We start from the raw sequence: 15,091 nt of genomic DNA, 5'->3' as shown, positions 1-15,091 counted from the left end.
ATTTAGTGAATTCTAGGCCAGTGGCTGAAGTGTAGTAAGCAAAGGGGCAAAGGGGAAGGGCAGTAGAAATGATTGGTCTGAGGCTGGCATGAGCCATATCATACAGGGCTTTGTAAGCCATGTTAAGTAGTTTATAGTCTATCACAATTTTAATGGGAAAGCTTTATAATATAGAGCAGAGAAGTAAACTTTAATATATATACGAGGTATAATAAATTTTTATGAACATCTACTTGTTTTTGTTCCTCTTAAACATCTATCTACTTGTAATATCTGCCCTGAAATCTCATGTTTTATGTACAAAAATATAACAAAACTCTTCAAGATACGAAGTTATTTAACAGCAAAGTTGCTTATAGGGAAGTACTATACAGCTCTTAGATTTGGCCACAAAGAGAGTACAAGATAGCAGAGGTGTGTATATAGAAACAGTGTCAATTCCTCAAGACCAATCTTTCTCCTATGACTTCAACTTAAAATTCAGCAGTTTTAAACAAATTCAGTCATTTTTGTCCACATAGAGTTACCTTGCGAAATGCTGACATAAGAGGTGTGATTTTCCGGTTATCAGCTCCATCCACATCAGCACCTGATCGCACTAGCAACTGCACCACTTCAAAATGACCACCATTGGATGCCAACCAAAGTGGTGTGTTTCCCTTCTTGTTGCGAACATCAATATGGGCTCCCCTGTACAAATCAAAGAATGTTAGTATAGCTTGCTTCCTATGAGAAGGGGCTAACTTTTCCTTTTCTTCTCTAATTTATCTTTTTTCTTTTACAAAGTTCAAACAAATACTCTGTTCTTTTAAATGTCAAATAAAGTAAAACAATTTTATTAACTGTAAAGGCTCTGAAAAGTGAAAGGGATCATAGGAAATTTTTACAAATATAAAATTTACCTACCTATTAATCAGGAGCTCACAGAATTTGTAGTGACCTTTGTCCGCTGCTATTGTTAAAGCAGTGTCTCTTGAGGAAGGCACAGGAGGGGCATTGACATCTGCTCCTTTATCTAGGAGAACTCTTCCAACCTCTGCATATCCTCCAGAAGCAGCTTCCATCAAGGGGGTAAGACCAGTCTGTTTAAACCAAAAAATTATGTGGGTAAATTATACTGATTTCTTTAAAGGACTGAAAAATGACTTGTAAGTGGATTCTATTTCTGATTTTCTCTCCCAAGAGAGCTAAGCAAAATTCACTCTTAAGCTTTACTAAAATAGCAAGTGAGAATTGTTAGATTCAGTTAAGACATGCTAGACTAAATTAACTTATACTACCTTATGGTAATAAAAAACAGTTCATAACATCTCTGTTGTTATAAATCTACATGAGACAGTAACTGTCTCTTTTAAGAAATAAAAAAGTGATAATCAGGGAAAAAAATAAGAGACTTTCATTCAGACATTTTCAATTTGAAATGACTACTAGATTGACCATTGTCTGGTTATAAAGAATTATACATGAGCTACGTGTTTCGGGGGCTCTAAGTACCTAATAGCTCTAAGAAGAGAAATTATAAACACTGACATACTAACTCCTACTTTCTAAATGCTACAGTCATGAAATTGTCATAATCTGTTACAATCAGATTATAGATGCCTCAATTTCAGTTCCCTCAGTTTTATAATTTATAAAGTAATTTTTGATGAGATTTTTACCAATGGTTAAAGCACATGTCTCATTAAAGGAGATCTTAGCTGTCTTTAATAAAGTTATGAATGGTGACAGTGGACCACTGGATAGCACTATTCTACAATCCTGAATAGGATTTTAGGGGCAGGAATTTTCTAATTTTAGCTTAGGAAAATTTAAAATAGCACATTTGAGTGTGCTATGCCATGTTATATTATGCTCTATTAGAAATATGTCCGAAGTAGTTGATAAGTTATAAAATGCTTACCTTTGCCCTATGTTCAACATTGGCTTTTCGATCCAGAAGCAAGCTCACTACTTCTGCCCGGCCTTGGAAACAGGCCAAGGTGAGAGCTGTGTTCCGATTGGTCTCTATTTGGGCATTAATGTCTGAACCCATATCAAGCAGCAGTTTCACTGCAGGAACATGTCCATTCATTGCAGCCAACATCAGGGGAGAAATACCTAGTTTACTCCCAGTCCTAAGGGGGGAAATGTGCTCAGAAAATTAAAATAATATGTTGCCTGTTGTTTTTTTAAAAGCAGAGAGAACATAAAAAATGAAAAAGTTTCAGTGAAAAGAAAGCTTTCTACCACCAAAGAATAGATTTTATTTGTTTAGTCTCATAATTAGAAAATCTCAAATTAAGAAAATCTCACAATTAAAACCACAACCCCTATTCAGAGGCTATAAATTTCTAACTATATATATAACAAAGAGTTTTCTGAAATGAAACCTCTTTGAAAACAGCCACGTTAGCTGAAATAAGCTCTGATTACTACAGGAATAATTGTTGGCCTTGCAACTTTAGTATTATCTTGCTTAAAACTGGTATCTGTCTAAATATTTAGGGGAAAACACTTAACTCCAAGGTCATAATTTATTAATAATGAATAATAAAATGAACAGGTGATAGATACCTTGAATTAATTTCTGCCCCAGCATTAAGCAGAATCTTAATGATATTAACATATCCTCCAGATGCAGCTAGACTCAGTGGTGTATAATCAGATACATTCCTATGTTCTTTATTTGCACCCCGAGCCAGCAGCAAGTCTACCACCTACAAAGTAAAATAGGAACAGAGAAATCTAGTTTACACCAAGGGTTCATCTTATAATGAAAGAAGCACAAAGAAATGGGATCTTTAAGTTCTCTAAATATCTAACATTTTAATCAGATACTAAATATTCAAATATCAGTACTAGACAAATGAATTCAATTTTTATCAAGGAATTCAGACCTATGAAATCCTAATTATACTGAAATAACAAGTTGTTACTCTTTTGCTTCCTCAATTATTAAGTGACAAATTTACATTTCATGTGTTAGGATTTTGCTCCATTCAGATTCAGTAAATGTAAGGATACAGAGAATTTCTATTTCGCCTAAAAAGGCATGAAATAGATTCTTTAAAAGGACATTTACTATGCTCATTAAATTTAATATAAAGAACATCTCAAAACACATGCAAGTTTTATTCATTGTAGCTAAACTACTAAGCACATGCATATTTAAAATACAAATAAAATGTTTACAAAATGAAAATAAACATCAGCATACTTCCTGACGTCCACCAGAACATGCTAATGAAAGAGGAGTATCCTTAGTTCGTTCCGACTGGGCTTCTATGTCTCCACCTTTATCCAAAAGGATTTCAACAACTCCAACATGTCCTGCTGTTGCTGCCAGGATCAGTGGTGTGAAACCTAAATCAGAAAAAAAAAATCTCAGTCAAATTTGTGTTTTTTACTTGTTAAGCCACTGTTTTTTAATTCGTTATTGTTTTAGGTGGAAGAAGTCTTTAGGACAGATATTTAAAATCATAAAAGTCTTTTAAAAACTCCTTTAAACCCCAATTTGTTACTGACAAAACCGCATAAATACTTGATAAAAAGAAAATGCTAAGTCAAAGAAAACTATTCAAGTTTATACTCATAATAAACTTTGATACCTCTGTATGCTCTACTTTTGGACCAAGGAAAAAGCAAACACAACTTGCTGTACTTCCCTGGATGATCTATAATTTTTGAATTTCTGAATAATAATTTGGCTCTGTAGATGAACAAATCTGGATATACTTAATTGAAATATGCTAACCCATTTTTTCACTGAATAGTCCAGGAACTACTTACCCATAGTGAAAAAAAAATTGTTTTCTGACACTCAAGACTTTATTTCTAACACTTCTTACCTTTTTTGTCTCTGTGTTCAATTTTAGCATCTCGTGCTATGAGTACAGATACAAGCTCTTCATGGCCACCCGCACAAGCTAGGGTTAATGCGGTGTCATGATTGCTCTCAGTCTAGGAAAAGGAAACAAAAAAGAGGCAAACTTTTTTTCTGTTTACGGTGGTGTTATTGATTGAAGAGCCAATAATGTTAATTTCCACAATTAATGTACAATGAATCTTTTCCTTTCCAAAGATAATTGGAATGTGCATAAAGTAAATATAAATAAAGCAGTCTACTTACATGTGCATCAATGTCAACTGAAGGATACACAGGGGGTATAGACTGGGAAGCCACATTGCTTGGAGACTGAGAACAGGGTTCAGGTGTAAGACATTCTGTGTTTTGAGAAGAGCTGTTCGAGCCAGTGGGCACTCTGCTACTCACAGCTGAAAAACAATATTCATATTGCTGAATTCTACTTAAAAGAATAAAGTCATCTTTATACAGAAAAACACAGAAAACAGAAAATTCTATAGCAGTAATACAATGTAGTAGTTAAATCACAAGCTTTGGAGTCAGATGGACATATGTTTGAATCCCAGTTCTACCAATGACTTTCTGATCTTGGGCAAGTAATTTAAACTCTCAGAACCTCAATTTCCTTATGTGTAAAATGGGATGATAAGTATAGTACCTCCATTGTAAGGTTGTTGGGAATAGAATACTGGGCATGGTACCTGGCATTTAGTGAATACAGAAGAAATAGCAGCTTTTTACAGTGTCAATAGGAAGAAAATAGTTTCCAATTTAAGAAAAAGGAATTGTAAATCTTAGTTTGTAAAAGGCAATTAGATAAAAATATCCTGAAAATAATGCAAATTTTAAAACAAGAAGAAGAAAAATAGAAAGAAGATGTAGAAGAAGGGAAAGAACAAGTTAGAGTATCTCTCTCATAAATAGAGAGTATGTATTTTTAAAATTCAATATTTACTGCGACAATTTGCTAAAATGAATCAGTGTCTGAAAACCAAACTGCTTTAAAAATGAACACTGGAACTTTTATTTGGGACCTCAAAATCTAGTGTCTGAAACTGAATTAAATGAAATTATATCTTTGTGGCTCTGCATATTTCTTTTCTTTCATAAAAGACAAGAGTTTGCCCCATGGAGGGGGAAACAGGACCCATCTCAGAGGGATGTTGTGAATTGTCTGTGAGATAATATATAAAAAGCATTTAACACAGTTCTTTGGTATGGTAAGTGCCCAATATATGTAATTATCAGATATTTTATAGGACTTCAGTACTATCAATCACTGCACTGAAAAATAAAACATTACAATTCACTCAAGAAAGAAAAAACTCAGAAAAAATATATAATCAATAATATAGAAAAAGACAACAAAGTTTCAGTGATGGCAATTAACTTCCTCTTACCCATGCTAAAAGTCAATCAAAAACACATAAGTCATAAAGGAAAAGGTTAAGCATTTCAGTGGTTGGAGAATGTTTTCTCTCTAGAATTTTAATATGGCTAAATCCCAATCAAGGATACTTATGACCACAACAAGTATGAAAGATTAAGTGTAGTGTGTTACTTCTTTATAAATAATAGCAAATTTTAAGGATGTTTCTACATCAGCTGTCCCTCCCTCCTCCCAACCAATATATATAAAATCATCTTGATCATATGACTTTCTGCAGCTTCCGTTACCACATGAATATACACATAAATATTTAGCCATATGGTTATAAATAAAAATGATTATAAACATTTGTTTTGCCTTACAAGAATGTGCATGATGAAAACAAAGTTTTAAAAATCTGTCACTGAATGAATTAAAAGCACATAGTATTTTGCTGCCCCCCTCAAAACAGCTGATAAGATTGGAAAAAAGTTCCAGAAACAAGACACTAAACTTTGATATATAGCACCTTTTTAACAGTAAGATTTTAACAACAGTCTCATATTCATTAACATATATTTACTAAAGAATTACTTTTCTATCGTTGTTAAATTTGTTTATTCATGCTATCTCTTTTTGTGATTATGAAAGACAGATATTAAAAAAAAATTTAAATAGTTGACTAGAGTGCTATGTCAGAATGTGATGGTATAAAAGACCTTTTTTTACAGAGTTGGTTTTTAAAAAATACTTTAGTGCATTTAACAGCTCTATTAGCAAAAAAGTGTTTTTACGTTGATTGTACATTTTGGTACAACAGTATCCTGGAAACATTTTTTCCTCCTTGTAATAATGACAATCAGAAACATTCCACAGAAGTGACTTTAAAAGGATTAATTACATATGAAAAGTTCTAAAGATAAAACTAGAAAATAGCAAAGATTTTAAAAGTATATGTGGAATAAAGAATTTATTAAGATAAAATTATACCAGGACTATGACAATTTCAAAAATCCTAAAATGCTTCCTACGTCTGAACAAAATGTCTCTGAAAATGACCAAAACAGATCATTATCTTGAAAGTCACTACATAATTCAAATTAGATTTATGTACTATCCTAAAATGGGGTGATATTTTACTTAATTCTTTATAAAAATTTAAGACAGTTTTGTAGGCAATATGGAAGATAGTAATGCTGCAAGTTGTTAAGACATTAAATCACTGTAATCCAATTTAGGTAACAGTAACTGTATTAAATATTTCCATATAAATAACAATCTATAAATACATATTAACATCTACTAAAAGAAATTATTAAAGATATTTTATTGTAAATTCCCTCAAAGATAATTTTCAATTACTTTATTCTAAAACCTAAATTGACTATCACCAGATTGCTTAAAGCAAGATACTTTTGAATTGTAATGTGTTGAGAGCCTATTAAGATGCCAACAACATTAACAATGTTCTAAAGTCACAAAACTGTATTAAACCATATACACAAATCATATCTTAATATAAAAATAATAAGGGAAATTGTTATTTGATACAACTTAGAATTCTAAGAAAATAATATCTTAAATATAAACTCAGAACTTCCAGTTGAATCAAATGGATGCATATTATATCTACGGTTCTTAAACCTGGCTGAATTTTTGAATCTTAACATTTAACTAGCAACTTAATTTCCATTAGCCTCAGTTTTCAACAGAAAAATAGATGGGAGATGGACTTATTTTCTAGTATTACTAAATAGCTCATGAAATTACATATATAAAAGCATTTAGCACTGAGCTTGATAAATGGTAAGCACTCAATAAATGTAAATAAAGTGGTATTAGTTAATTTTTTTTAACTAAGGGACTTTATATATTAAGAATGAAAATTTTGCTAGATGTTTCTAGAACTGCTCAATGGTCAAAGCCATTTTGAATTTCTTTAAATTGCTGTTTATTTTCAGACCTTTATTCTAGACACTTGAACTGAGAATCACTTGCTATTATGATAACTTCAAAAGCCCAGCACTTACTTTCAGAAGAAATGGACCTGAAGTTTCCAATCTGAGTTTCCAATCCGAAAGTATACATATATTCTGGTTGGGACTATATCGAGTATGATACATCTAAGACTATATACTAAACTGCCTGTCAGTCAACTACTGAAGTTATAACATTAATAAATTATGTATCTAACTAACTCGCTTTCATGACAAATATTTTGAGACAGAACAGCAGTAAAAAAAAAAAAAATCCTGGGACTTCCCCAGTGGTCCAGTGGTTAATTAAGACTCTGCCTTCCAATGCTGGGGGTGAGGATTCAATCCCTGATCAGGGAACTAAGGTCCCACATGCCTGGCGTGCTGGGAAAAATTAAAAAAAAAAAAAAAAAAAAAACGTCCTAAGAGTAAAACTTACTGCTATTATCTAAAGTAAAACTGTAAGATGTATTCTCTTTTATTAATAAAGCATGATATCATATAAAGGCATGATAACTAGATTTGATATAGGTAAAATTAATTACATCTTTGGCCTAACCTATAATTTTACTGACATATTAACATATCGTATAATCATGGAACTAGGTATTTACCTAATTCATCCTTATCTAATTTTTTTCACCTTCAATTAAGAAATTAAGAGAAATTCAGACTTAATAAAATAACATTTTAAATTTTGAGGCAAGTCATCCTTTTTGCTATATATTTTAAAATATAAGCTTCAACAAAATGAAAAGTTTTTAAATAAAGATAATTTTTAGGGAATTCCCTGGCAATCCTGGAGAATTCCCTGGACAGAAGAGTCTGGCAGGCTACAGTCCATGGGGTTGCAACAAGTTGGACATGACTGAGCAACCAACACTTCACTTCACTGGCAATCCAGTGGTTAGGACTGGGCACTTTCACTGCTGGGTACCAGGGTTTGTTTGATCCCTGTTCAGGGAACTAAGATTCCACAAGCTATGCCACATATATTTTTTAATGTATTGACAGATTTATACTTTAAAACTTATTAACAAAAGAATATTGTACAATATTGTGGGCCAACAGTGTCACGAGACATTAATGTCTAAAAGAAAGTAAATTTTATTCATTTAGATTAATGTTAAATATAATTAAAAGATGTTTTCTAAACTGAGTTTTTGAAGTTTCATGTGAACTTTATAAAAGGTCACTTCAATTTAACGAATACTTCAGTGGAATAAACAGTATTTGACCTCCTCTACAAAAAATAGCCTTAAATACTACATAAAGTTAACACCTACAAGTACCCTTTAGAGATGTTTCCTCCATTCTTTAAAAATTAAAAAAAAGGACAGGTCCTAAGTTCCAACAAACTAAACTGATCAATAATGTGGATTTCATAACAGCAAATGGAGTACTTAATTAGGAACATTATAATGATATTTATAGAACCCTAAGTCTTAAAAATGTTCCTTCCAGGTCATGAGTTTCATTATTATTAATCCTAATCATACTTTACACTCCAATATCTGCTTTAAACAAATTAGAAATCACAACCATAAGTGAACTATAGTTATTCAATATTTATAACAACTTGCAATGGCTAATAACACAAAGTTGATCTGAGTGAAGTGGTTGTGGGCTGAAGACAGAAAAAATAAAATTAAAGAATAAAGAATCTAACTCCTTAAAACATTTCCTAGCATTTTAATTTTCTTTATGAAAACTAAGACATTCCTCCTCTGTACAGCAATACCCATTACATATCAGAGGAGCCTCAAAGGCACTCTTATAATAAACACTGGAAGTCATACACATGCCCAATAAAATTCCTGAATTAAGTAATTTTATTCCACATTTAAAAGATTCAGTAAAGATTAGGAAAACTAAAGGCTCACAGAAGAAGAAAGGAAACTGGGAAAGCATAACTGGGATGAGAGGAGGGGAGGAGAATATGACAAGAAGAAACAGACAACAGTAAAGAAAAAAAAAATGTTGCAATCAAGAGACAGAGGACTGGCCTGCCTTTGAATATCACTCCAGCTACATCTTAGTTCTTGGTCTTCATCCACTGTCAACAGCCATTCTGGCTGCATTTCTGAACTGCGCTCTCATGGAGGTGATACATTCACCAGCCATCTTTAGGAAGGTAAATGATTAATTGCACTGTTTTCCCACTGCTGCAAGGACAATGAAAGGGAAAGTAAACTTGTGCACCTCATTTCATATCGAGTTGTAATTTTCCACACAACAATAAACAGAAACATATACTTTAAATTTATAAGGCTGGTCTCTTTTTTGCTTTGGTGATTACCTCTGTCTGTGTGTGTTTGAATGTGTGTTGGATGTCTGTGTGCTTTCATCAAGACAGTTACTACAAAAAGCCCAATCTCCAAATCATTATCAAATGGACAATACTTTCAATGTACATTAGATCTTCTAATCACACATATTTTAACAATATGGAATGCTTATAGTTTTTTTCTGAATATCCCTTTTAATTAGAACGTTTAAATTGATCTAATAAAATCATGAAGAAAAAGCAATGTGATTTAGAGTTCTGATTTTCCAAATATGAAAATCACCAATAGGAAAATTAAATATCTAATCTTATACGATTATCTCTAAAGCCTGCAAAGAAATTCTACTTTGAGATCTCCTACCCAAGATATGAGACAAGGTGATTTTGATATCAAAGGTCTAAAATAAAGGATCATGACAACTTTATTTCTTTGCTTTTGCAAATAACGAAAAAGAAGAGGGAAAGCACACTTTGTGTTTTAATGCTGTTGAGTTTAGTTAAAGTCACTTCCAAAACACCTCAAGAAATGATTTTAAAAACATAGTTCTAAAAAAGGAAAAATACCAAGTTGGTGTTTTTGGAAAGTTGTGTTAAGAAGTTGAGCACAAAAATTAAAGAGAAATTATTATAGGTATATTTCTTAACCCACCTGCTATCAGGTCATCAAGAGTGTCGGTAAGCGTCTGGGCTGGAGTTGCAACCATTAGTCCATCTGGTTCTTGCACTAACAGCCCCTGATCATGTCCAGTAATAGCAATCTGAGGCTGTCCTATAATCTGATGATTACCTGATACTTTCTGAAGTTCAAGAGAATTTGTCCCATTAGAACCTAATTCACTGGAAAAGTTACACTGTGGAGATGATAAAGGCTGGACTGGGACAAAATCAATTTGTTCTGCCGATGGTGGAGACTGTTGCTCATCATCAACATCATTATCTTTAAATAAGATTGTGTCAACCTGATGTAACTCTGAAAAATGATCCTCTGGGAGACTACCATCTCCTTCCCCTTCTGGGAAGACTCCTCTATGAGAGCACTGCTGGTGTAGAGATACTGTGTCTTTCTGACCTTTGGTTTCCAGATATTCTTTGGTAAATTGCTGCTGTGTTTTCATCTGCAACTGCCTTTCCACTTTCTGCAGTTCTTTCAGTATTTTCTTCTTCTTCTGGACTTGCTCTTCTCTGTTCTTTTTAAGTTCTTCTATCTTATCTTTGTTCAGAGGTTCACCTTGAATTAACTCCAATGATTTAAGCTGTGCTTTTTCAATAGCACTAATTCTTTGTCCCAGTTCATTCAGTTTTCCTTCAGTCTCCTCTACTATGCACTCCAAAGGCTGGTATGGGTGAAAAGGTGGCAGTACGTCCTGATCTGCTACCTGCAGGGAACTGGACTTCTGCTTGGATGTACCTAAGCACATGAAAAATGTTTGAAAATGTGCCATGCTAAAAAAAAAGAAGAAGAAGAAGAAGAAAGAAAGAAAGAAAGAAAAAAAAAAAACCCCAGCCTTCCCCCCACCCCCACCCCCCAGCATCCTCCCTCCCAAAACCCATATAACTAATGCTGTAGAATGAATGCTCAAAGATTCATACCAGTTGTAGCTAATGACCAAACTCTTCGATTTTACATAGTACAAACAGGGATGTTGCCAATCAAAAAAAAGTGACTTTTTTAAATTTAAAAAATGCAATATTTAGGATTGGATGATTTTGGAAAAAAAGTCAGGGGTAGGCAGTAAAGGAAAATCAAAGAGGAAAGAATCTCAAAATTCTGCTTATTAAATTGGACTTTCTAGAGAACATAAAATCTAAAGCAGAACCAAAATAATGTTGAGGATATCATAAATGTTAGCGTAACTGTCCAATTTTTCTTTTTACAATATTAACTGTGTAAGTACAGATTACTGTAAGAAATTATAATTTGTAGATCAAAGTGGGGAAAAGTGTTTTTCAAATTACCAAAATGTTTCTTTTATTAATTTAAAATATAGGTTGAAATTAATTCTTCAGTTATAACTTTCTAAATTGTTCATTAATTAAGTCAAACACTTCCATAAGTGTTCACGTTCACTACCTGAACACCATATTAAACTTATATTACAAAGGACAATTATTCTGAGTTTAAGTAAACACTTCACGTAAAAATCTATGAGAGAAACAATGAACATTACCTAGGAGAAAATCAGACTTCCCATACAGGAATACTCATATTGGCGGTGTACATTAAAAATGAAATAATTATACATTTAAGTCAAGGTTTTCAGTTACACTTAAATTTACTCCCCAAAGGCAAAATAATTATCAATATCAATAATCCTAACATCTGGACATAAAATGGAAGAAATATTTAATAACCACTTTGAGGCCAGTTTAAGGTTTAATCTTGTTTAGGAAGAACTGGGGTTATTCTACAGTAAAAAGGAACAAACTACTGATATATCCTACAACACGGATGAACCTTGAAAACATTATGCTAAGTGAAGAGTCCAGGCACAAAAGACCATATGTTGTACAATCTCATTTATATCAGATCTATAGAAAAAAGGCAAATCTAGAGAGACAGGTAAGGAAAATAGTGGTTGCCTGGATTATAGTGGTGAGAATGCAGGCTGATCACAAAGAAGCATGAGAGATTTTGGAGTGACAGATCCAAAACCAGATGGAGTTGATGATCACACAATTCTGTAAATTTACTAAAAGTTATTGGATTGTACATTTAAATGAGTGAATTTTATGGTATGAAAATTAAGCAATATTAAAGTTGTTTAAAAAAACCTAGGTGAAAAATAGTTGTCTATTCTCAAGGATTGTGGTCAATATATATGAATAATATATGTAACTTCAGAGTTTTAAAAACTAGCTCATCCAATGCATTCAAAATGATTCCTAGGTCCAAAGGAAAAAAAATAATCCTTTAGATGTTTAATTGTTCTGAACTGCCAGAGACTGACAAAACTACTGGACAAAAAAAATCAAAGATTTAACTGCTTCTTTGTTAGAAGAGGAGGACTCAAAACTGCAGGTATACCTGCTCAAATAACAGTAACATGTTATTATCATAAAAAGTCCAACAGATTTTCCCCTAGATACTGTCTTTAACAAGGTCATACAACCAGTTCCAAAATCACTAACGATAATTACCCACATTCAATTTTATATTTCTATCTAAGCAAAGTGGTGGGAAGAGACTTCATCCTTAAAGAGCAAAAGCTGTTAGCCTGTGAGATAATTTTATACCTATTTCCATAAGATTATATAGGAAACCATGGTTTGCTTTACTTGTTCAAAGTACCTCATGACGACAATTAATGGTAGGAAAAAGGAGTTTAACTGCCACAGAATCTGCAAGCTCAGCAAGGAAATTTTCAGTTGTGTAACAAATTCAATGACATCAGCAGAGTAAATTCTTAAGTTCCGCAAGCTCCTCCAACATTATTTTAAAACACCCTTGTATAGTTCCTATGTAATTTGTATTTAAGATTAAGAAAACTAGGTTAAGAGGTCAACACTAAGACTGGTAATTAATTATGACCACATTGGACATTCTCAGATTTAAAATCTTCTATAAATAGTAAGATCCAAAATAAGACAAGAATTTTGAGAATAGTAACAGAAAGAAATGGCTCTAACTTGTTAACAAATAAAATACAAAGAGCAAAAGATTAAAAAGAGTAACTTATTTAACTGAAATTGAGACAAAAAGCCCAAAATTTAGGCAGCAGAAAAAGCAGAGAATAGTGAAATTAATGCACAAAAGGCAGTTCTTCCCCAAATATCCAATGACTGAATATCAGTAACCATAGAAGTGTGTGATTGCCTAGATACACATCAAAGCATTAATAAAAGCTATAATATCATGAATAAGTCAAGTTGGTGAAAAATATTCCTAGAAGCTGAAGCAACTCCTTCAATTTGGGGGAAAAGGAGAGAATGTTAAACAAGTGTCCTTTTAGCAACAAAATTTTCAGTATATAGTAAAATAGCAGATGTCATTATATAAAAGATGTCATTATATAAAAAAGCTCCTTCTTCCTCAAACATCTTGCACTGTCAGAGAAATAAATAAATCTATTCATTTGGTAGCACTGAGTGATATCATAAATTAATATTTAGGAACATAGGTGAAGTTACCATCTTATCTCTTTGGCATGGTTTCTATCCTACTTCCTCAACTTTCACTTTTCCTCCATTAATTAAAAATATTTCCAATAGGGTAACTATGATACAGAGAGAGCTTGGAACGTGGCCTTTATTTTTTACTGGAAGTGAGAAAATGAGGTGGATATATACTTGTCAGATATTTAGTTTACTATAGAAATGAGTTTAATTCTATTAATCATTTTTGGGTCTAAACAATTAGTCCACTGGGAAACAGAAAAATAATGGTCAAAGGAAAATAATGAATGACATATAACTGGACCAAGGTTAAGTCAGTGTCCAAAAATAGAGTATCTGTGTTATATACACCAACAGATTAAATCAACTGCTTTTACTATAAGCAGTTATATGTGAAAAAATATTAAATTTGGGCAAATGTAAATCCATACTGTCATGATTACTAATGAAAATCTACTAGAGAATATTATTAGTAAAACTTCCCGAGGAATATTCAACCTCATTTACTGTACATATAATTTTTCTATATAATTTTAATGCTTTGCTATTAAACTGAGAACTTTTCATGTTACCTACTCCAATAAACAACTCAGGGATATAAAGCAGTATGTTAACCTAATGCTTACTTTTCATGTATATTTCTGTTTTTAATCCTTTCCCTACAGTTTAGAATACTACTTCTTAAGTTCTTAAACATCCTCTTTAAATACAATGTTACTCTGCTTAAAAATTCTTAATAAATTTCTCTTGCCTTCAGAATAATCTATATTCTTATCCTGGCATTTAAATATTAAATATTAATTTATTCAACAAATATTTAACGGCTAGTACAAGCAAGCCACAGTGGACCATACAAAGATGAGCAACATAAACCCTGCCCTCAAAGAGCTTACAGTCTAGAAAGGGAGATAAAAATGTACAAATTGAAGCACTGGCAGGTATGGAAATGCAATGGGGTGTAAAATATAGTAACCTAACAAATTGCTGGAGGGAGTGTAAACTGCTGTAGCATTCTAGAAAGTGAATTCATAGTACTTTGTCAGATAAACATTATGCATTTCTATGACAGGCAATTCTGCTCCTGAGTTTATCCCAAAGAAATTCTCACATAGATCCATAAGGGGACTGTACCAGAATTTTTACCATAGCATTGTCTGTGTTGGTGGGGAATGAGAGACAATCTGGGTACTCATCACTGAGAGAAAGGACAAGTGAAAAACAGGATATACAGGATAAACACTATGCTACAGGTAGAAACAATCTAGAGGTAGACATACGGATAGATCTTAAAAACAGTGTTGGGCTTCCCTGGTAGTCCACTGTTTAAGAATCTGCCTTAAAGCAGGGGACATTAGTTCGATCCCTGGTTCAGGAAGATCTCACATGCTGTGGGGCAACCAAGTCCATGCACCACAACTACCAAGCCTACGTGTTACAACTATTGAAGTCTGCACACCTTGAGCCTATGCTCCTCGATAAGAGAAGCCACCTCAATGAGA

The 15,091-nt window shown here is 32.8% G+C and overlaps 1 protein-coding gene across 2 annotated transcripts in view; it reads right to left on the bottom strand.

Annotated features, from left to right (window-relative positions):
• Positions 1-15,091, bottom strand: part of ANKHD1 (ankyrin repeat and KH domain containing 1) — a 105,662-nt gene that overhangs the window by 19,103 nt on the left and 71,468 nt on the right. For both annotated transcript variants that reach the window (XM_065918694.1, XM_065918695.1), the window contains 8 exons: positions 10,129-10,887; positions 4,112-4,257; positions 3,831-3,942; positions 3,200-3,345; positions 2,557-2,699; positions 1,904-2,117; positions 907-1,082; positions 528-690 (listed from right to left, as the gene is read on the bottom strand). In XM_065918694.1, coding sequence (XP_065774766.1) covers positions 528-690; positions 907-1,082; positions 1,904-2,117; positions 2,557-2,699; positions 3,200-3,345; positions 3,831-3,942; positions 4,112-4,257; positions 10,129-10,887 — 1,859 coding nt within the window. The remainder of the gene's footprint in view (positions 1-527; positions 691-906; positions 1,083-1,903; positions 2,118-2,556; positions 2,700-3,199; positions 3,346-3,830; positions 3,943-4,111; positions 4,258-10,128; positions 10,888-15,091) is intronic.

This window comes from Muntiacus reevesi, chromosome 1, assembly GCF_963930625.1.
Source record: "Muntiacus reevesi chromosome 1, mMunRee1.1, whole genome shotgun sequence".
NCBI classification, from domain to species: Eukaryota; Metazoa; Chordata; class Mammalia; order Artiodactyla; family Cervidae; genus Muntiacus; species Muntiacus reevesi.
The sequence above is the reverse complement of the archived record's forward strand: the minus strand, read 5'-3'. Positions and strand labels throughout refer to the sequence as shown.